General features: G+C 38.7%; 4 protein-coding genes across 7 annotated transcripts in view; 1 reads left to right on the forward strand and 3 right to left on the reverse strand.

Annotated features, from left to right (window-relative positions):
• The window catches only part of stumps (DBB domain-containing protein stumps), a 28,769-nt gene extending 18,882 nt beyond the window's left edge, over positions 1–9,887 (forward strand). Inside the window, exons 1-9 of one of the 2 annotated variants that reach the window (XM_069056710.1) lie at positions 5,859–6,128; positions 7,052–7,187; positions 7,240–7,475; positions 7,529–8,001; positions 8,075–8,216; positions 8,264–9,207; positions 9,258–9,404; positions 9,457–9,541; positions 9,588–9,887. In XM_069056710.1, coding sequence (XP_068912811.1) covers positions 6,083–6,128; positions 7,052–7,187; positions 7,240–7,475; positions 7,529–8,001; positions 8,075–8,216; positions 8,264–9,207; positions 9,258–9,404; positions 9,457–9,541; positions 9,588–9,697 — 2,319 coding nt within the window. In that variant the 5' untranslated portion in view covers positions 5,859–6,082 and the 3' untranslated portion in view covers positions 9,698–9,887. Of the gene's footprint in view, positions 1–5,858; positions 6,129–7,051; positions 7,188–7,239; positions 7,476–7,528; positions 8,002–8,074; positions 8,217–8,263; positions 9,208–9,257; positions 9,405–9,456; positions 9,542–9,587 lie in introns of those variants that run through there. The other variant, XM_069056709.1, reaches the window with a different exon arrangement.
• A 111-nt stretch (positions 9,888–9,998) lies between these two features.
• LOC138137364 (receptor-binding cancer antigen expressed on SiSo cells) lies at positions 9,999–11,004 on the reverse strand. Of its 2 annotated transcripts, none has more exons than XM_069056719.1 (2): positions 10,323–11,004; positions 9,999–10,273 (listed from the first exon to the last, which is right to left on the reverse strand). In XM_069056719.1, exons 1-2 carry the CDS (start codon positions 10,725–10,727, stop codon positions 10,091–10,093), a joined length of 588 nt encoding a protein of 195 aa, XP_068912820.1. In that variant the 5' UTR covers positions 10,728–11,004; the 3' UTR covers positions 9,999–10,090. The 2 variants fall into 2 exon arrangements, with proteins under 2 accessions (XP_068912820.1, XP_068912819.1); XM_069056718.1 differs by having other exon boundaries at positions 10,320–10,992.
• A 129-nt stretch (positions 11,005–11,133) lies between these two features.
• Positions 11,134–11,899, reverse strand: LOC138137365 (waprin-like protein). Its single transcript, XM_069056720.1, has 4 exons — positions 11,758–11,899; positions 11,642–11,707; positions 11,422–11,592; positions 11,134–11,374 (listed from the first exon to the last, which is right to left on the reverse strand). The coding sequence occupies exons 1-4, from the start codon at positions 11,759–11,761 to the stop codon at positions 11,271–11,273; spliced, it is 345 nt and encodes a 114-aa protein (XP_068912821.1). The 5' UTR covers positions 11,762–11,899; the 3' UTR covers positions 11,134–11,270.
• A 155-nt stretch (positions 11,900–12,054) lies between these two features.
• On the reverse strand, positions 12,055–13,414 carry LOC138137366 (waprin-like protein). 2 transcript variants are annotated; one of them, XM_069056722.1, is made up of 4 exons: positions 12,984–13,404; positions 12,874–12,930; positions 12,624–12,818; positions 12,055–12,577 (listed from the first exon to the last, which is right to left on the reverse strand). In XM_069056722.1, the coding sequence occupies exons 1-4, from the start codon at positions 12,985–12,987 to the stop codon at positions 12,555–12,557; spliced, it is 279 nt and encodes a 92-aa protein (XP_068912823.1). In that variant the 5' UTR covers positions 12,988–13,404; the 3' UTR covers positions 12,055–12,554. The 2 variants fall into 2 exon arrangements, with proteins under 2 accessions (XP_068912823.1, XP_068912822.1); XM_069056721.1 differs by having other exon boundaries at positions 12,055–12,818; positions 12,984–13,414.
• Between the last annotated feature and the right edge of the window lie 9,735 nt (positions 13,415–23,149).

Genomic DNA, 23,149 nt, shown 5'->3' on the forward strand with positions numbered 1-23,149 from the left:
AAAAGAGAATACACTTCATTTCTATTGAGTATTTTCTAAAAATTCTTCTAAAAAGGGAAGATAACGGCAACTATAATAAATATAAAAATATGAAAATTAACACAAGATAAATTCTCGTCGTTGGACTCGATAACAGCTAGTGTGCCACAAGGTTCTACTTTAAGACCATTTTTATTTTATCAAAAATATTACATTTGGAGTGATGTCACACAACTAGGATAAATATAAAAATATAAAAAGTCAATAAGTATAAGAAACTCTTTCGTAATTCAACTTTGTAACAGCTGGTGGTGCACAAGGTTCTTCTTTAGAACCACTTTTATTATCATTTAAAATATGTATTACATTTGGAATACTTTAACAAAGAACATGTTTTACAGAATTCACTGCATCTCTGTTGAGAGAAGAAGAGAAAACAACTAGAATAAATATGAAAATAAAAAAATAATATACAGGGATTCGCATAGTTCCGCTTTGGTGTGCTACAAGGTTCTTCCTTAGGGACACTTTTAATATCATAAAAACTATGACATCTGCAGTGATTTTACAAAACCATGTTCTAGGGAACTCATTTATTTTTTGTTGAGTATTGTTTCTCTTAAAAAGTGGAAAGAATAACAACTAGAAGCGATATAAAACATATAAAAAATTAACATAAAAACGATTCTCGTAATTCATCTCCGCAACAGCTAGTGTGCCACAAGGTTCTTGTTTGGGACCACTTATGTGATTATCAAAAGTGACATTTGCAGTGATTTCACCGAAACAATTTTTTACAGAACTCACATAATTTCTGTTGAGTACTTGCTACTATGTCTCGTCTAAACAATGGCAACTAGAATTGCAAAAAAAAAGAAAAAAACATTGTAATAACAGCTGGTGCGCCACAAGGCTCTTTTTAGGACCGCTTTTATTACCGCTAAAAGTATCACATTCGCAGCAACTTCGCGAACGACGTTTCAGACAGCTCGGTTTATTTCTGTCCCCGAAAAAAAAACCCTCGAACTTGATTTCGAAGAGTTGATAAAGAAACAGTTAACAAGAAATTTATTTACGAAGTGCCCCACACCAAAACAAGAAAAACATTGTTACGCTCGTGTCGCATTCAGTTCCCTTCTCTATTTTCACACCTACAACTCTAGATTTATCGTCCTATAAACGTCGCGCTATTAGATCAATCTCTCCAAATAGATTCTCGTCGAGGTAGCACCCCACCCTCTCCACCGTCGCACCGAAAATATTCGCATATTTTTGCAAAAAGGGGATGCGCGTTTGTCTTTCGAGCGTGAATATCAATCAAACGGAGTGAGTAACGTTCCGCGGACGAATTTAATTGACGAGACTTGAAGACAAACAGCCGGAGGTGGTGAGAAATGGGTACAAATTAGTCGTTGGGGGCGGGGTCGTGCCGAGATTTACGTCTCAATTCGCCGGAAAATAACGCAAAAAGCGGCGTCCCCCAGCGCAGTACTAATAGTCTCTTTCTTTATAAAGTATACAGCGGGACAGGTGCGCCGCAGTCTCGTTTGCGAACATTTTTCAAACAAACACCACGAAATCTCGCACCTGCTTATTATCCTTGTTCCCCACAGATTGTTGCCCCCTTCTATTTATAGGCCCGGGCGTTTTCATATTTATAATGAATGTTAACAACGCCGCCGGTGGCACGTGACCATAATGTCGCAGATTAAACGCTACGGCAACGGCACATGGTTCAATATTCCGGATGAAAGTTCAAATAAACGGATGGAGGAAGCTCCGGCCCGCATACCGGATGCTCAGTTTACTTTGGGCGTTTTCCACATAGTGGCGCATGTGGCCGATAAGGAGATTGTTGTGTTTTGGCTTTCGCTGCGTAAATTGGAGCTTACGAACGGGATCAGTTCGCGGCGACCGAACTGGAACTAGGACGATCGATAGTTCGGCGGGGCGTGATGGAGCTTTTCGAAATGCCGACCTGAAATAGTACCGAGGTCCGGTCGACGCTGACGGAGGTGGATGCGGCGAACATTAATGGTGGAGTAAACAAGGGAATATTTTCAGAGCGGCGGCGAAAGCTGGACAGACTTGTACGGGAGGGGTTGGGGATTGGCGCATTCCTGAGGGAGTTGTTTACTCCGGTTTTTATTTATAAGCTATTGGCACTGCGAAGGCTGGCAGGTTTTCGCTGAAAATCGATTTTTCCGAAGAAATTGAAATATGGAAGTATCTTCTGTGGGGCAATTTTACAAAATAAATTAAAATCGTACCAAAAGGACCTATCGAAAATATGTATTGTCGCCACTTATGGTCAGAATAATTCATTAAATTATGATAGTACCTACATATATTATTTGACGAGCTAATAATGCCTATCATAATTCACGAGGGTGAAAGTTAAAAAACGAGCCGCAGGCGAGTTTTTTAATCACCAGAGTGGATTATAGGCATTATTCGCGAGTTAAATACAACGTTTTATCTACGATCTACGACTTTTTTTTCATAAAACACACAGCTACATACCTTAGAAAATTTTTAAGATCTGTGACTTATGATAAATCACAAGTGACTTTTAATAAGTCACGGGTGTAATTTATGACTAGCATAATGTATCTATAGTTACGTAAATAATAAACGTATAAGATCTGTGACTTATGATAAATCACAAGTGACTTATAATAAGTCACGGGTGTAATTTATGACTAACATAATGTACCTATAGTTACGTAAATAATAAACGTATTATTTAATGGTCGTAGATAAAAATTATTAAAATTGGAAAAATTTTATGATGGGAGATGTACAGGGTGTAATAAATAAATAAATTAATTACGTGTAACGAGTGTTTAAGAATAAAACTTGTCAAGAATCGTATGGAAAAAAATGCGAGTCGAAGACGTAGGTGCTTCATTATATCCTATATTTTAGCCACGTGACAAGCCCTGAATTGGTGTTCCAATATGTCAAAGCTAAACATAACCTCATTAAGCCTTGTAAGACTAGGAAATTAAACAAAACTAGTAATTTATGGTATTTTATTATAAAACGTGTAGAAAGTGTCCACCAACTTCTCCGTGACATTCTGATTCTGTTTTTTTATTTATAACATTTTGGAGTATGTACTATTCCGGACACGGAATCTTAGCCACGACTGACATTTAACTGACAAATATGTGTGAACTGGCCTTTATTGAATATAACCCAACTTTTGACTCGATAATAGCATTTCCCTGCTTTTTTGATGTCACAAGAAACACTTCAAAGTGATTTTTAATAACTGTCATTCATTTATGACACTAATGATTGATTTACATCATTTTTTTTTAGAAATGTCTAAAAAATGTTGGCCAAAATTCCGTGTCCGGAATAGTACATGTGGTGTGTTTTAATTTGCTCACGCTTGTCAATTATCCGTTGCCTTAAATCATCCAAATTGTTAACTGGGGTAGAATAAATTATATTTTTTAAGAAATGTCAGAGATAGAAATCAGAAAGGGTTAAGTCACGTGAACGTGGGGACCGAGTCTCGAATACAACGAGGTGTTGCTCCATCTTGCTGAAAATATCCCCATTGCAGCTCATCACGAAGCAATTCTTCAAAAACAATTGTACTATTTCCTCTCTACATCGAGTTGCAACTACCCACACGACAAGTTTCTGCGGGTGTAAAGAGAAGTCAGCGTACAAGTATGACTTCCTGCACTCCATATTCGCATGTCTTGTAAATTTTCATATCCCGCCCTATAAAACCAAGCTTCATCAGTAAAAAAAATTTTTCAAGTTACATCATCATAATACAGCGTGTTTGCAAATCATTAACAAAACTGAAGCCTTGGTGCCGGATCAGCAGCTCCGGAACAGAACTTGTGCGATAAAGATATACATGTAGATTCTGTTTTAATTTTATGCGTTACGTTTCCATAGAAAGAAATGACAGGAGAGTTTTTGGTTCATTGTCCACAACTGCATCGACAACTTCAACGGTGAACACCGGTCACGTTGTTTTGGCAAAATGGGAGGCCATGATTTATGTTTTAACGTTGGACACACTGTTTGATTTCCGTGCCTAACATGCGGACCCATCAAAATGAACATAACATGTTGCTGAACTAGTAAAACTGACAACAATGCACTAGACATTGACGCTATTTATAACCTCAAACTTAGAGAAACATAACCTAATTCATCATACAGCTTTACTACCAAATGAAATGTAAAATTGCGGTGGTTTGCCATAATACCAAAACAACGTGAATGCATTTTACATTTTCTTGTCCTTCTACTACCTTTTTGCTTGTTATGCTTTCACTTTGCCGAAAATTTTCGCAGTAGGATCTAAATAAACACTCCTGAAATTGTTTATAATCAATGACACTTGTTGAAACTTAAACTGAAATTATTGCAAACAATGTTGCACCACTAATCGTTGTCTTTACGACCGTTGGGAGAATAACTTTCTCTCATAAACGCTTTTTGCTCAGTTGAGTAAACCATTTCAGTTAAAAAAATTGTTTTTGTGAAAAATACGACAAAGGATGAAAAAGATGACGCTGACGCAAACACCCAATTTGACGTTTAACTGGACGCCTGACGCTCTGTGAGCTACGACATACGTGACAAAACAAAAAATTTGTAAAGGGACTCTTGACCAGAAACTTATTTAGACACATCATATTTTATAGCAGCCATCTTGACAGTCATCAGAAGGTTATTGAACTAAAAACAGCGCTGTCATAGACATACTCGTAGACATTAAAAAAAAATAATGTCAATTTTTTACTATGTTTATTGTTCACAATTTCCGACTTACGATAGGTAAAACAGAGTGTTTCAATAAAAAGAAACAAAATCGTAATTTTTTGACACTAATAGGTAGTCTTCAAATCAATTTTTTTGTCGATTTAATTTTCAACATATTTTTTTTTATTTAGTCAACATTGACACACGTTGAAAGAATCCTCACAATTATTTCAAGCACGTTTTTGCCTCACTCCGTACACGACGCATTCCTTCAACGGTGGATCCGTCCCTGACAGCGCCATCTTTCGCCATTTTACAGCTTCACTGGCGTCTGCCGGGCCACATGTGCGATTTGTTCGGCGTCCGTAAATATTTAGAATGGTCATTAATATTTGATTTGGGAAGTATGCAAATGACTTTCGACCCGTGTAAATATTTGCGCGTTCGTTTTTATTGGCGCACTCGACGATGCCAACATTGCTTTTCGATCGCACTCAGATCCGGCGCCCCAGATGGTCGCTTTATCGCCGTTCGAGCCGATAACTGGACTGTTTACGTTGTTTGTTGGGCGATCGAAAAACAATTCATAAATGATGTTTGGGAAACAAAATTTTCCAGTGAATTTTTGAGTTGGAGTTGTCGGTGCGTTTCAAGTTTTGGAAAATTTGTTGTCCCAATAGATAAATGAAATAAATAAATAAAGATTAGATGCAGAATAAATAAATAATTTTAGAAAAATCAAATAAAGATAACAGTTATGAAGCTAAAAATGGCAATAAATATGTTTGTCAAGACGGAGGGAAAATGCCCAATTTTTGATTTAAAGAAAACTTCAGAATACTTTCCAAAAATAGAAAATACTAACTACCACCAAATGTGAAACGTAAGAAACCATAAGTTTCCAAAAACAGATCTTTTACACCGAATGCACCCACCAAGAAGTACCCTTCGGTACTTTTAACAAGTAACAAATGTAAAACAGAAAAAACTGAAGAGCTACAATGAAAAAAACCGTCCCGAAAACAGATATTTCACACCTTGCCGCCACCCCACCCCCACCTGATTTCCGCCGTCCCCTCCTCGTATCTATTTACGTCGCCGGGGAAAACCGCACGAATTTTTTATGACGCACGCACGTTCCCATTGTGAATCAAGCGAAGTGCGTCAGATGCGTTGTTGTTCCTCGATGACACTATCGATTTATCGATGCACCCGTGAACGTTTCTCCAAAGTGCACTCGCTATCGCTCGGTACCGCCTCCGTTATCGTTATCTCCCAGGTCGGTACTTCCTCCGATCTCGGTTGACTCCGGCACGGACGGCGCCCGTGGATGGTACCGGCGATCGAAAGGTAGTGCTTCGAGATGGAGACCGACTCGGACTGCGAGTACCAACCATTCGTCCAGGGTGGTGAGTACCGCCCCAACATCACAACTTTCATAAATTGCCTATTTGTTTCGTGTTTACCGCACCCGAACAATGGCACTTTTGTTTTGTGCGCGTCCGGTACTACTGTGCAAGTGTTGTGCGCTTCTTGCCGCCGGGTACTTCTTTCGGTTCGCTTCATTCACTGGTTCACTGTTATCTTTGTTTGTTGATAAGTGTAACTGTGTTAAAACGATATATTTTTCATGTTTGAGTGGAATTCAAGGTCGCGCGAATTCAACAGGAAGTAATTAAAATGACGTCTGGTGGAATGACAGGTCGGATGTTTTGAGTCGAAAATTTAAAAATTATATAAAAATGCATCACGTTATCTAATCAATTTGTGATAATTGAGTGTCTTTTGTTAATGTCGTGATAAATAAGTGAGATGTAGTCATTATGAAAAAAATTAATGTTTGGAGTGTTATAAAGGTGAACACTGAGTATTATAGTGTGTTTGAGAACGAGAAAAATGCCTTAGATTTTATGGAAGAATATTTTTAGTAAGCATCGTTAAGTTCTTGGTAGTTTTCGACGGGATCAAATCTGCACGTTGTGCTGGTCAGTTAGTTGCAATAGTTGCGGTCTGTCAATTCTGTTGTGATGTCAGAAAAAAGAGTAATGGTGAGATAATAGAAGAGAAGAAAGGTGTATAAAAAGATAAAGAGGCAAAACGAAGCAAATTCGATGCAATATAATTTGAATATATGTTTATTGATAACATAAACACCGTTCACGTTGTTTTGACATAATGGGAGGCCATGATTTATTTTTTTAACGTTGGACACACTGTTTGATTTCCGTCACTAAAGTGCCTGACAACACTGCACTAGACATTAACGCTATTTATAACCTCAAACTTAGAAAACCATAACCAAAAAGGAATCTAAAATCGTCTTTTGTTCCAGGTGCCATCAAGAAACCAGCCAACATGGACGACATCCTCATAGTGTCGTTCAAACCCAGCGAGGCCGCAACCCTCTGGGCCGAATACTTCACAAACTACTTCCAACAAATCAGCAAAGCGAACAAGAAACCGTTCAAGTAAGTCCCCCAACTCACGAATCCCATTTTACAACAACACCTGCCTCCGCAGAATCCAACACATGAACCTGGAGGACTGCCTCGACGACTCCAAAGACCCCAAACTGGTCGCCGAGAAAGCCACCAACGTCAAACTCCAACTGGTGGTCCTCTGCCCGGGTTTCCTCGACTTCGCGGCGGAAAACCCCGACAAGTGTTCCACTCTGGGGAAGTTGTTGCTCGCCGACAGGACGTTGGCGTTACTGTTGGGCGTCTCTGACGGCGACTTGACCGACCTCCACAAGAAAAGTAAGGAAACGGCGAGCGATGATGGGACGAGCGTCGTGACGATTTGGTTGCAGTTTTCCCGACGTATTTCCAATGGCAAAGACTGAGCGTCGGCCAGGACCAGGACGAGAACTTCACCAAGGAGTTCCTGGGCCAGGCGATGTCGATCCTGTCGCGCATCTGGAAGCAGCAGACTTCCGTCAGCCAGGAGAAGTCGTACTTCTCGGTGTCCCCCAAGAAGATTAGACAGGGCCAGAACAGCGTGTTTATTTTGTTGAACTACCCCTTGCAGAAGGAGGACATTCTGAAGGTGTCGATCGAGCGCAATAATGAGATATTTGAGGTGAAGACGGTGAAGAGGCGCAACCCCTACACGGTGAAGGTGTCCGTGCCGAATAATCTGACGGATGTGACGGCAATTGTGAACATCCTCGTCGAAAAAAACGGCAGCATCGTGGGCAGCCGCCCGATCAAGTGCGAGAGCAGACTCAGGGAGCTCGAACAAATTTTACGGCTGACCAATAATCCGATAGACTTTATGTGCCAGGTAAAGCTTTGATCGAAACAAATCGGTCGGAGAACAAACGGGGGCGGCAACACCCACATTCGAATCGTTACAGACCTTGGGCTTCGGTCCCTCCACCAAAGAGCAACTGGACAACTGGCTCCTGCAGGCCTTCCAGCGCAACCTGCCGGCCCACTTCAACCTCTTGGCCAACCACCAGACGCCCTTCGCGGCCGCCGTCCACGCCCACAAGCACAGTAAGTCGACGGCGATCCAAAGGAAATTGTTGACGCGGTGTCTGCAGGTCATGAGGAGTTCCCCACGCTGCTCCACTTCGCCGCCAGGTTCGGCTTCGAGAAGCTGGCCCTCCAGCTGCTCGACTGCCCCGGCGCCGACATCGCCTACGACATCAAGAACGTCCACGACATGACCCCCGCGGAACTGGCCGACTCCAACGGCCACCCCGAACTCGCCGCCACCCTCTGCGGCTACATGAACATGAACGAGTTCACCAATATGTACGCCAAGCTGAAGGAGATGAGCCTCGCCGCCAAGACACCCCAGGATGACGACTGCTACGTCACCCCCAAGACCATGGAGGAGTTCTACAAGGTGTGTCCCCCGCCGCGCCCGTTAGAGTCCCCTGAGGGGGGCTACATGGCGATGAACCCCCCAAGCGAACCCCACCAAAGCAGCACACTTGCAGTGAAAGTGATCGTCGAGAGAGACACCTCGGCACCGCCCTCCCCCAAGCCCAACAAGAGCGGCGCCCCGGAAGCGAGTCCCTCGCGGACCTCCAACGACATCCTCGAGGACAAAGTCCAGAAAGAACTGTTGGAAATCATCAACGACTTCAAGAACAACGTGCATTCGATTTCGCAGGTGGAGAAGCTGGTGGAGGAGTGGAAGAACCGCAACGACGTCCAGAAGTCGTTCAAAGAGAAACAAGACCAGCTGAAGGAGATGCGACTCCGCTACGAGAAGATCCAGCAGGAGATGAACTCCTCGATGAGGAAGTCGTCGCCGTTCGAGCGCATCAAGAAGCTATTCGCGAGGGGCAAATCGCGCGACGACAAGCACGAGATCTCGACACCCATCCTGACCTCCCCCAGCATCGTAGCAATCCAGTCGCAGAGACCCATCAGCAGTCTGAGCACCTCCAGCTCGGGCTCGTCCGGCAGGATGAGCACGATCAGCGGCTGCAGTCTGGGGGACAGCGGGACCCACTCCGACAACGAAGAACGAAAAGTACTCCTCCTCTCAAAACCCTACCCCAATTACTAATTGTTCGGTTGTAGCACATGTTGGGCAGCCACAACGAAGAGGACTTCAGGAACGTCCTCAGCAAAGTGGTCGCGGAGATGAACTACGCGCCGGTGCCGGTGCCCAAACCAGTCAAGAGCGGAATCTTCTCCAACAGGAACCAGCTGTTCGAGACCATCGAGGTGAGTAGGGACAGGGCGTATTTAGAAGGGATTTGATTGGTGGCTGTGACAGGAGAAGCCGGTCACGCGACCAGACACGCTCCCATTGGCTGAAGAATACTACATCCAGTTCCCGCCCTCTGGACTACCAGTGACAGGTGAGTTTGACATTTCGTGTGATTTAAATTGACAGTTTTGTGACAGGGGTCGAGGACAGCAGCGAACAAGAATACATGAACATCGGTGCTGGCAAAAGTGAGGTTATAGACGACAGTCACGAGTACATGAACTTCAAGGTCATGACGAAGAGATAGAACTCATCCGATGTAATTTCCATTACGTCGTTCAATGCAATTTTATTTTCATAACATAATATTTATGTGGATCTATTAGATATTTATTTATTCACTTTTTTGTTATATATATTATGCTTCATGATTTGTATGTTGTTTAGATTTATATTTTGTACATTTTTTATATTAAATAAATTTATAGATAATCGGACTTGATTTGAATAATTATAAAAATATCTTTCCCGCTGGTACAAAAACAAGCGTCCATGCTTGTCGCGAGAATTTGAAGAGGTGGGATTTTGGCCCGGTGCGAAAACAAGTGTTGGAGAAGTTGCAACTTGATTCGAATTTATTTCACGAAAATATAGGAATGGCGCGACCACTATTTTACATCAGCTTTGGCTTAAATAAACGTTACGTGCTAACGCGCGCCCCCAGGGACCGGTTCGCCCTCTCTTGGCGCTTCTGCTGCTGCTCCCACAGTCTCCTCTCCCTGTCTTGGCGCTTCTTCTGGCGCAGGGCCTCCTGCGCGTCCCAGTCCAGAGTCTCTCCTTCCCAGCCCGAGCTCTCCTCCCACTCGCGCAGCTCCCCAGTCTCCTGAAACATGCCATTAGAATCTCTGCGAAGTTTTGTGCTGACGTACCACAGGCACAGTCTCGGCGACGTTGAGGCGGTTGGCCCCGCCGCTCTCTCGTCGCTCGGTGTTGACGAACACCTTGGTCTGTTTGGTGATCTTCGGGGTCATGTCTTCAAACAGATCCGCGCGCTCTTCCGCCTCGTCTTTGGCCTGCTGCTGGGCGTCGATCTTGCGCTTGCGGTACAGCTCGATGTGGTCCTGCACGGTCTTGGGCTCGGCGTACTCCAGTTTCTCCTCCCAAGTCCAAGGCTCTTCGGGGTCGGTGTGATTGGCGACGACGCCCACGTGCGTCAACGGGACCGAATCGAAGGAGCTGCGGCGGCGGCGGCGGAAGCAGCAAAGGGCGCGTCTGAAGATGCTCACCAGGAACAACAGAAAATGTTTGATCTTGTTTATTAGGACCGCTACTACCATTTTGAACGGTCACACTTCAAGCATTTTTTTTCACTTGAAATAGGTTGTATGAGAGATTTTTAGGTGATTGTCAGCGCGTAAAGACTCTTTCGGGCATTATTTGGACACGTTTATGTTTATTTTGACGATAATTCACCGGAATCGCGACGATTTGACAACTGTCAATTGTGACAAATGACAGTTAGGTTATGTCCCATCGGTTCAAAAGGTCATTGTACTATCGCAAATCGATTCAATCGAATACATCGACCATCACAACCAAATTCTAGCCTCCAATTCGCTTAGTTTATTAAATTATGCAACAAGCACTCATAACTCAATTTTTTTAGGTGCCAATTGACACAGTTCCCGTTGGTACGAAATGCCACCAGTTGACACGACCCTGAACCCAATAAAACAACACCCATCAATATTCCACCAATATATTGACTCGCACCTATTCTACTTTACCAAAAATATAACAAAAATAACAAACTGTGTAATATCTTGGAAAACACCAACACTCCAGCGGCGCCAGATTCAAATCTCTTGGAAAATTCCAATTTAGCCCCTGACGCATTTCTGCCTCTTCGTCGTCCTGTCAAGCTCGCACTTCTCGTGAGGGCCGCACTTCACGTTACCGCAATACGTTCCGGTGGCTCCCGATTCTGCAAAACTCATCTCAAATGTCGTTTTTAAAATGGAAACGTCTCACTTGAGTTGCCCCCTTTGAATCCTTTGTTGCCGTCCTGGTACTGGTAAATGTCGGTGCAGGACTTGGTGTTGCAGATGTTGGTGCAGCAGACTTGGGCCCCTTTGCAGTTGCTGTTGTCGGTGCATTTTGGACTGCAACTGGCGATACGGCTTGCAACGGGACAGTTGCTCGCTATTTTGGTGTATTAAAACGTGAAATAATCGAAACAAATTTCACTTACAGCTCAAGGACCAGGAAGTTTCGAGGACGACGACCGCCACGACACAAAACAGGACGAGTTTGGCATCTGGAAGAATAGTTTTAAGAAAGGAATAATCAAGAGTGGAGAGTTTGTACTCATTTTGGTGTTGAATCACGACTGAATAAGACTGAAATTTCTCTGGCCGACTATTTATGTTGCATCGATTATCCTTGCCTTTGGCTCTCGTTTTGCTTTAATTTTCCTTCACGCCATTAAGTTTATTTGGTCGTTTCCTCTCTTAATTACCAACTTGATTACTCACTCCATTGTTCAACAAGCGAGATATCAAGATTAAAATGTAAACAAAAATATGAATTTGTTGCAAATTCAACAAAAAGAAATCATCACGGCACACTTAATTGTTTTATCTTACATAAAAACTTGTTTGCGTGATTTGAATGTTGTTCCAAGAGATGTTAATGTTTTTCGAAGCAATCCGATCATTAAAAAATACTCACGTTCTAGATTAAAAGTAAAAGTAAACACATGCAAATGCGCCGAAGGCTGTGACTCGGTGGGATTTTAACAAAAATGAACTTGTTTAGTACTGCTACAGTTTATTTTCTACTTTTGTATACAAAGTGTACTTATATAAATTACCCTGGATTGTTTTAGATTGTAAAGTTGGCTACGCTGATCAAAACAATATCCTGTGCAACTGTCAAAACAACAATCTTATTAGCGTTGAAGCTAAAAGATCATCAATTGAAGAACACTGTGGAGAAAACTAACAACATTGGACAAGACCACTAGAACTAGATTTTAAACATTGACTCTTAACTACTCTACAACAACAAAAACAAAATATAACAAAAAAAACAAATTGTACAACATGTTGGAAAATACCAACACTCGTGCGGCGCCAAATTCAAACCTCCTGGAAGCTTCTAATTTAGCCCTGGTGCGTGTCTGTTCCTGCAAAACCCGTCTAGAATTTCACTTGAAAATGCAACTTTCTTACTGGGCTTGTTCCTATTGTAGCCGTTGTGGTTGTAATTGTTGTAATTGTTGTTACTGTTGTAATTGTCTTGGTACCTGTTGGTGCAGCACTGGGTGTTCTGACTCTGGCAGCAGACTTGATTCCAAGGACAGTCTCTGTTGTCCCTGCATCTTGGTGTGCACACCGTTATGTAGTTTGCAGGAGGACACTGGTTCCCTATTCGCAATCAGAGTTATCAGAAGAGGAAATAATCGAGACAAATTTCACTCACAGTACGAAGAACAAGCGGTGACGAGGACGACAACAAAAAGGAGGGTGAGTTGGACATCTAGAACAACAGTTTTAAAAAGGAACAGATCAAAGTGGAGAGTTTGTACTTACTCATTCTGTTGTTAAGTCGAGAATTGACAATGAGTGAAATTTCTCTGATCGGTTATTTATATTGTGTGCATCATCCTTGGCTTTGATAATCGTTTTGCTTTAATTCTAATTTATCTAATAAGTATAATTAGTTAATTATTTACTAACAAACAAGTGGTGCCAGGTGGATGCACAAATGTAGAATACATAGAATTATATTGCACTAAATTTCTAAAAATAAAGTTGTTTATCATTTTTTTCAAAAGTTTTAACCAGCGAGATGTAAAAACGAAAATTTTCCGTCAACAAAAAGAAATAATCGGTTTGTACACAAAACTCTTTTAAACGTTGTGTTTTCGTGAAAATCTGTTTGCGTGACTGAACCACAGAAATTTTGTATTTCTCAGAATAGCGGTTATCAACAAAATACTCCGTTCTGTAAATGCGTAGCTATATTGTATGACGCATATTATTATTAAGTAACATTACTAAAATTATTATTGGGTTAATAGTAAAGGTCAACATTTTCAGATTCACTGAAGGCTGAAATTTCAACAAAATAATAGTTATTTTTTGTTCGAGACTGTCAGAATTTGAGAATTTTCTCCTATGTGAACGGATTTTGCTAAATGTCACAACTTGTCAAAACGAAACGTCAAATTAATTTTAAAGATTTTAAGCGATTTGGAGCCTTTAAGGAGGTTGTCGAACAACAAAACGTTGTATTGAACTCGTTCTTGTGTAAATTGGACTTTTTTTGGCCCACTCGTACCAGAAAAAGCCCAATTTACACACGAACTCGTTTAATAAATAACTATTATGCAACGAGTTTCTGTGTAAATTGGGCTTTTCTAGTTGCCCGAGGGACAAGATTAAAACACGAGCGTAGCGATGGTTTTAAGGCCTCGAGGGCAATTAGAAAAGCCCAATTTACCCAGAAACAAGTTGCATACAAAACTTTATTGTTTGAAACGACGTCCCTGAAGCTTCCAAATCTTTTAAAAATGGTTTCGCATTTGCTTTTGACAGTTTTGACAAATTTTTCAAGACCTGTCAGAAATGTAACGTTGAATGTGTTGTCTAAGGCAACGGTTCGTTATCTGCTCATTTTGCTTTAGGGCAGTTAAGAGGCAGTTTACAAAGGAGAAAAATGAGAATTTATAACAGTTGAAAACAATAAACTTGTTTAATACTGCTTAAATCATTTATTTATCGAAAACATCAATTTTTATAATTCTCTCATGAACAGTGGATTTTTGCTTTTAAAGTTGGCAAGATTGCATGACAACTGTCAAACCATTACTCTTGTTGGTAACCGGTGGGAATACTGGGAATTCCGATGGCTGGAATGCACACAGGGCTGCCACAAATATTTGAGCAACACTTCAGCGGACCCAGACAATCATCATCTGAAGAACACTGCGGAACGGTGCATGGAATATTGATGGCTGGTTTGGTCAAGCTCACGGGACAGCTTCCGGGTTTTTCAGCAAAAACCACAAAAGACAGTGCTAGAAATGTCAAAATTATTTTTATCATTTTGGGGTTGGCAACGCGAATTGACTTGACTGAGTGACAGTTTGAGTTGTTGTGACGGACAGTGCAGTTATGTGGGTATTTATACGTATGTCAACGCGTTGGTTCGTCTTTTATCAAAATATTTACATTTTTTGCATTGATTTGATAATGTTATTTAGTGGCGGAGGTATTTTGCACGTAATTGTGATAAGATATGTTGTAAATTATGTTGGTGGGACGAGATTACATAAAATATATGGAAAGTGGTTTCTTTTGGTTGATAATAATTAATAAGAGTATGTACAGTTAGAGACACGGAATTTCGGGCATCACTGTCAATAATGGCTTTTTAATGTAGTTTTAATAAAAGAATTATATTTGAGATTTATAAAAAGAGTGGAAAAGCATTTGAATGTAGAAAACATTTTGGGATAAAAGATGAAGTAAAAAATGAAGTAAAGTAAATAGCTATTTATGCACCAAGGGCGTTACAACGATGATTACGCCCGGAGAACGATGAATCCAGCTAGAGGGCTTTAGCCCGAGAGATGGATATCGTTCGATGGGCGTAATCATGCGGTGATGCCGTGGTGCATACAAGATTTTATTTTTCACTATACGTGTTCTTTAAAAAAAAAATTGGCATCTTTGCAATTATGAATTGATGAGGGCGTTATGAATTCATTACGCCCGCTTATTCTTCTTACGCCCGCTTATTTTTATTACGCCCTGTTATTATTCCCCGGTTGTTATGGACATGTTTACGTATTTCGTATCCTAGGAGTTATCATGCAATTATACTAAAGTGAAAAATAAAATAAAATAAAGCTTTATTGCCAAACGCGACGCCACTGGTAAGCAGATTTTTCGTTGAAATGTCAAAGAAACGTCAACTGTAATTGTAAGCAATTATCCGAAAATAAGTGGTAAAATGGGTTTTACCATTGAAGATAAAGCATTAATTATTAATAATAAATTAATTATTAATAGATTTTTCGAGAGGTAGGCAACCAATAAACCTACCGTGCATAGCAAGTATACATATGCGTATGAGCCAATCTAAGCCGAACTTTATGATAAAACAAAAGGTACGGGTAGCACTCTTGATTTGTTTTCTTTTTGAGCACCTTCTACTTTTAAATACCTATATATTTTTCGTGCCTCCGGCCGGAATTCGGTAATTTGTAGATCTCGAAATCGTCCAGAAACACATTTGCCGGCCTAGTCCGGCAAAACGTAGAGATTTTGAGTTGTCATCGGTTTCGGTTGGCATTTGTTATCAGGATTCTGTGAAGCGTCAATGTTAATTCTGTGAATGGCTCCTTAAAAATGTTTTTCTATTTATAATCCTAACGTACAAACTACAAAGAAGCAATATGTCAAAAACAAAACCAATTAATTAAATTAATAAATGTCAGGAAACAAGAGCGATGTTGATTTTAAAATTTAAATGTTTAAATTTAAGTGTTGCCAACACAAAAAAGTCCCTAATACCAATTATTAAAACGAGTGCTTTAACTTCCATTTAACAAAAATCCGTAGAAGTCGACACCAAAAATGTTGTATATCACACGTCCAGAAACTATTTTGGGAGCATTCGTACTTGCAATACATTGCCAGCATAGGCAGTGTTCCCTCCATCTCCCTCAACGGTACCTATACGCTTCGATATCACATCCGTGGTTTGAGGTCATAAATTGATAGGTTATGTATGTTTTCTATTATTGAATTGTAGTTATTTGAGGGAAGAGTGTTGGCAACAAACAATTCTGTGGTGCAAGTCTAAACAAATTTCAATTCGAAAATAGTAGTTTATTTGACGAGTTTGTGTGTAAATTGGGCCTTTTTTGGCACGCGTGGGCCATTTTAAAACGCTCGTTTCACTCGCGTTTTAAAATGGCCCACGCGTGCCAAAAAAGGCCCAATTTACACACGAACGAGTTGAATACAACGTTTTTTTGTTCGACGAACCCCTTAAAAGCTCCAAATCGCTTAAAACCTTTAAAATTAGCTTGACGTTTCGTTTTGACAAGTTGTGACATTTATCAAAATCCGTTCGCATAGGAGGAAATTCTCAAATTCTGACAGTGTTGAACAAAATAATTATTTGTACAACTAGTTATGAAAGTCATACTTTTTTTCACGAATTTGTAGATTTGCAGCAAATCATAAAAAAACATCAAAATGATGTGAATAAGTACACACCGTTCACACACCGGAGTTAAATTGGGTGCAAAATAACTAAATATTTTTAAAATTGATTGTAAAACAATTCCATATTTCTGGATTCAATCGTTAATTTAACAAACATAAATAAAAACCTCATTCACCTAAAAAATTACAGTGACAGCGACAAAACTGACAGTTCACGTGAAAGCGGCAAAAATGTAATCTAGTCCAATTTTTACCCTTTTGAAGTGACGTCACGATTTCCTTCCTCGCTTTCTCTTTATTAAAACGACAGAAACAGAAAAAAACAAAAAAAAAGGCACGTTTATTTATTGTTGGTTATTTTAAGGTTATTTTATGCTCTTGTCAATTTGACAATTTTCAATTTCTTTAGCTTATTACATTGATTTCAAACATAACCTTTCGAAGCAATTGTCAACAAATTTGAAACATTATAGTTATTTATGATCAATTCAAATTTGTTTCTGATCCTAGCTCAAACATACGTGAAGTTACTAGATAATGACGTTATCGCAAAAGGGTAAAAATTGGACTATACCCAGGATGTAATACCTAACATGGGCATGGCCTACTTCGACTACAATCATTTAGAATAATCCTGTATAATATTAATCATAGGTTTAATGGAGCTGGCCATGTAAATACCAACAAAAATTTTGTAAACCACTCTGATTCAAGAGTTTTATTTTCCCTCAGATCAAGCTCACTCTACAGTCTACACTAAAAAATACTACGTAATTTTACTACATTTTGATTACATCACAAACACCTGGATCGCTGAAAAAAACAGAAATGTTTGTAAATTCTTTGCTTCAAATTTTGAGTCAATTATCTTACTCATGACGACTCAAAGCAGTGAGGGAAGTCTGCAAACGGCACCACCACAGTTATCTTCGCAACATTTTTGAATACCCAAACAGTCGTCGTCAGATTTACATAATTTGATGCAGACACCCAGAGATAAGAATTTGGGACAGTGGCTCAAACTCAAAGCTTCGCCAGGAGATTCGTCTTCTGCAGAAGCCAAAACCAGAACGAGAAGAGATAGAATTATGAATTTCTTGATCATTGTGGCCCACACTGCACTGACAGTTGTTAACAATAAGTTGACATGTTGGAGGTTTTCTGTTAATAAATACCAACATATATTTCTTGACTAATTTTCATTATTGGTAAATGGTCACGAATAATCTCTAAATAATCAAGTGTGAAGTCAGTTTCGTGAGGAAATGTACAATAACTTGTGATGAATCATACTGGAATGAAAAAAAATATGTTGTAAACAAAAATGTATTTGGTGGCCAACAACATCTCCAGATTTAACACCACAGAGTTCTGACTGAAATTTTTTGATTTATCAGTTGATAAAACAAACTAAAATCATTTCCATGTCTCATATTTTGCAATGGACAGTCACCCCATTGCACCTTATCATTGTCGGATTACTCTAAAGCGTTGTGGTTTGAGGTTTGGTCCCGCTTCCCAAAATCGTTCCAAAAATAAGACCAATTACGATTCTAACAGGAAAAAATGTATCACACATTCAAACAAAACAAATTATTATTTATTATTCCAAACGTACCGGATGCGAAACATGCAAAGTGGTGACTCACGTGTGCACTTCTTGCAATTCGTATGCTAATTGTTGTTTAATTACAAAAAAATGTGATTAAGGACCGGTTTCTGAACACGAATTTAATGGACCCATCACTTTAACAGACAATTAATAAAACGCACAGTATTAATTAAAAAAAAAATAATGCAAAAACACGGCAGTTTTTTAAATTCTGCGTCTTTTAACATACAGGGTGTTTCTGAAATACGTGTGTTAATTTTAACCAGTGGAAGAACGGGCCAAATCATCTCTATAACATTTTTACCAAAAAACAATACAAATTGATTTAAAATTTGGAATAAATTAACCATTAAAGTGTAAAGGGTGTTTTTTTAAATTTGGCGTCGAAGTAGGCGTTGGAGAGTCGATTGAGATCGCACCACTCGTATAAAAGCGTAATTTAAACAGCTGATCCGTGATCCGTAACCTGTATAGTGCGTTCACAATCGACAGTTCAACGCCGACTTCGACGCCAAATTTAAAAAAACACCCGTTATATCCGCCTATGGGTAAAGGCGAAAATTTTCTGTTGTGATAGAAACAGAGCTTTGTTAAAAAGTTCCATTGTTATAGAAAAAAAATAAATAATCAAAATTTAGATTCTCATGGTTACAAAAAATAGCAACTAGTTAATCACACAAAACGACTCGTTTGGTCAAAATTGTGGGGCAAAAAATCTTGGAATACTTTTAGGAATTTTACAAAATGTTATAGAGAAAAGTTTCAAAAATTGGCGAGTTCTTTCACTGGTTAAAATTAACACACGTAGTTCAGAAACATCCTGTATATAGAAAAAAAATTGGGTCTAATTTGTCATAGTTATAACGTCATAAATATTTTTTCCAAATGGGAAGCTTCGATGCCGATTAAAAGCTTATTTTTCTGGATTCTAGTTTAAGTAGAGGTTACGTAAAAAAAACCCAGCAAGTTAATAAAGAACGAAATAAACTTGATTTTAATTATTAAAATGAACTATATACATACAGGGTGTCTCAGAGTTGCGAAAAAGCTCCATAACTTGTTTGTTATTAAAGATATCAACTTTTTCTTTTTTCTACATGATAGCCACGCTTCTACTGCATATTCGGAAAATATTGCGGTATATATACAGAGTGTCCCAATATTATAAAAACACTAAAGTTATGTTTTTTTTAATGGAAACTACCCAGTTTGATTTTATTTTTGAACTCTATGCTAAATTATGAATCAAATGTATACAGGTCGTTTTTACTTATCTGCCATCGTTTTTAATCAGTGGCGCTTTTTTTACCAGAATTTCGAAATGCAAGGGTCCCTTCGAAAATTCGTACCTTCCAAATCATTGCACATAAATTAAAATGATTGACGCTGTTTAATTTCTGAATGCTTGCTGCATCTGCTGAGTGTTTATTCAACAACCTGCTTAGTCGCATATGCCTACTGCGATTTTTTAAACATAACGAATTAAAAATGTCAAAAACTCATTTTTTTCAAATGGCACCCCGTATTTATTATTGCACTGGTCGAAAGTTTTTTTGACAAGCTTTTGAACAATATAAGGTTTGTATAGTCGAATCTGAAAATCTAGGGTGCTATCCTAAAGTCGCTAAATTTGGTGCAATTTTTCCGTTAAAAAGACAATACAAAAATCTAGTAGGCCTAACAAAAGATAATCACACAATATGGTCACTCCATAAAGATGAATCAACCAACAAAACAGTGTTTAACAATTAAACATTTAATAATTTTAGTGATTTTTAGTGTTTTTAAGATAGCACCCTAGATTTTCACATTCGGCTATACAAACCCTATACAGTTGGAAAGCTTGTCAAAAAAGCTTTCGACCAGTGCAATAATAAATGCAGGGTGCCATTTGAAAAAAATGAGTTTTTGACATTTTTAGTTTGTTATATTTAAAAAATCGCAGTAGGCATATGCGACTAAGCATATTATTGATTAAACACTTAACAAATGCGGCAAACATTCAGGAATCAAACAGTCAATTATTTTAATTTATGTGCAACGATTTGGATGGTACGAATTTTCGAAGGGACCCCTGCACTATCTAGGGTGCTATCTTAAAATCACTAAAATAATGAAATGTTTAATTGTTAAACACTGTTTTGTTGGTTGATTCATCTTTATGGAGTGACCATATTGTGTGATTATATTTTGTTAGGCATACTAGATTTTTGTATTGTCTTTTTAACGGAAAAATTGCACCAAATTTAGCGATTTTAGGATAGCACCCTAGATTTTCAGATTGGACTATACAAACCTTATATTGTTCAAAAGCTTGTCACAAAAGGTTTCGACCAGTGCAATAATAAATACGGGGTGCCGTTTGAAAAAAATGAGTTTTTGACATTTTTAATTCGTTATGTTTAAAAAATCGCAGTAGGCATATGCGACTAAGCAGGTTGTTGAGTAAACACTCAGCAGATGCAGCAAACATTCAGAAATCAAACAGCGTCAATCATTTTAATTTACGTGCAACGATTTGGAAGATACGAATTTTTTAAGGGACCCCTGCAATTGGAAATTCTGGTAAAAAAAGCGCCAAAAACGATGGCAGATAAGTAAAAACGACCTGTATAAATTTGATTCATAATTTAGCATAGAGTTCAAAAATAAAATCAAACTGGGTAGTTTACATTTAAAAAACTTAACTTTAGTGTTTTTATAATATTGGGACACTCTGTATATATTCCGCAATATTTTCCGAATATGCAGTAGAAGCGTAGCTATTATCTAGAAAAAAGAAAAAGTTGATATCTTTAATAACAAACAAGTTATGGAGCTTTTTCGCAACTCTGGGACACCTGTATGTACTTAATAATTTTTTTTAACTTAATTTAAAAAAAAAATACCCGATTGTACCTAGTCTATTTGCTTGTTTAGCACGTCTGTTTCCAAGACGGTTAAGTTGTGTTTACTCGTTGCTAACGATAAACTCGACACTAGGAATTTTGGTGTTCTAGAACGGTAAGTAAATTTATTAAAAATTAACCAATTATTATAATAATTTTTATGTAGACAGAAATTGAAGACAAGATGTTGGCACTTTCTGGAAACTTATGCAGCTCTTGTAGTCGGCCTTCCTTGCCACTGCAATTTTCATATTCCACATTTTCTTGATTACCCAGTGAGGTCGTTGGCTTCGAAAATTCTTTATTTGTGACGTCATGAAGAATTTTTCTTGCAAATTGAATCTTGTTTTCGATGTAGTCTTCAGTTATACTTGAAGACTTTCAGCCTCCGTATCTTTTCAGTTCAAGAAGGTCTCCACTTTTATTAGTTAACAATGTAGATGAACTTCGAGCAAACGAGTGATTCCTAGTTCTAGCGTTCTCTGGATTTCTCAGAAATCAGAGCCGAACGCAGCCCACATTCCAAGTTTCTTCTACAACATCCACTTCGTTTTCGGAATCACTGAGATCACTCATTTTACTGCTTCTTTATTAACACGACTGGCGTCAATATTTGCACAAAAAACTGCAATGGCGGTAACTGTTTGCAGATTGCTGTAGAAACACAATACAAAAATCGACATTATGGCAACATGACGTGAAGGATAACACATATTGCATTGCCTATTGTATGAATGCTTTGTAATAAATACCTATTCAATCCCGCAAAAACGTTAGAAGCATCACGAACGTTAAGGACAATGTACCGATCTCAGACAATAATTGGAGTCGTCGCTGCGCTCCTCCTCCAAACAATTGTCTTTGATGGGTACCGTTCTCCATACTTAATAATACTACCGAGCGATCCAAAAGTCTTTCTATCAGGTGGGTCATGACAGTGGAAACGAATGTCGTTGGGCTGCAGCATATTTGGCACATAGTTAAATGAAAATTAAAAATATGTCTTATTAGCCTGTCCTTATCCTTTGATATTTTTAATTTCACATTCTTTTATTTTATGGTGTAATTATAATAATGTCATGGCTCACTTGATCGAAAGACTTTTGGATCGCTCGGTATTTAATTTGTTGTGACCAATTTAGGGCGTTTTCACCAAGTATTTAATTGTTGTTTAATTACCAAAATGTGATTAAGGTCCGGTTTGTAAACACGAATTTAATGGATCCATAACTTTAACAGTCCGATAAATACAAAATTCTGCAATGTGATTGGTTAATTTTGATCGTTTCAATGGTATTTAATCTCTCGATAACTATTTAAGTAATGTAAAGTGAGCTCGTGGTAATCACGAAGCATTCACTGTAAGACCGAGAAATGACATTTTGGGTATTTTTTATTTTTCTTGGTTTAGTTTGGGCCACGAACCTCGTTTGGGCCCAGAATTCTGGGCAATGTCCGCCACCAGTAGGTGTTGGCATCTGTGCCATCACATGTTCTGCAGATTTGCAGTGTCGAGGTGGTCAGAAATGTTGTAAAAGTGGTTGTGGAGGGACTTTTTGCGTGGATCCTGTTTGAGTGTCGAAAACTTGGTAAGATTGTGATCAACTGATCAAGATAAGATTAAATGATATTTTGAGGTGTTTTAGGAATGTTTTGGTGGTGTCTTGGGGCCAATAATAATCGCGAAAGGGATGGATTATATGTATTATTATAATTTGCAATTGTAATTTTGTCATACTGTAACTTAACTGTAATAATTGAGTAAAAAAAATTCAAACTGGAAGAAATACAATAAAAAAGAAAAAAAATCTAGAAAGTTTTGTTTTGAAAAACCTACGTGGTGAGTAATAATAATAATAATAATAATTGATATAAGAAAAATAAATAACAATACATATTTTGTGAAAATACGATAAAATATTTAAAAGAAATAAAAATGAAAGGATATAGATAGAGGATAGAGGTACGTACCACACGGTGAAAAATCCTTTAGAGACTACATATTTATATAAACA

This window comes from Tenebrio molitor, chromosome 8 (genome assembly GCF_963966145.1).
Source record: "Tenebrio molitor chromosome 8, icTenMoli1.1, whole genome shotgun sequence".
In the NCBI taxonomy this organism is placed as follows: Eukaryota; Metazoa; Arthropoda; class Insecta; order Coleoptera; family Tenebrionidae; genus Tenebrio; species Tenebrio molitor.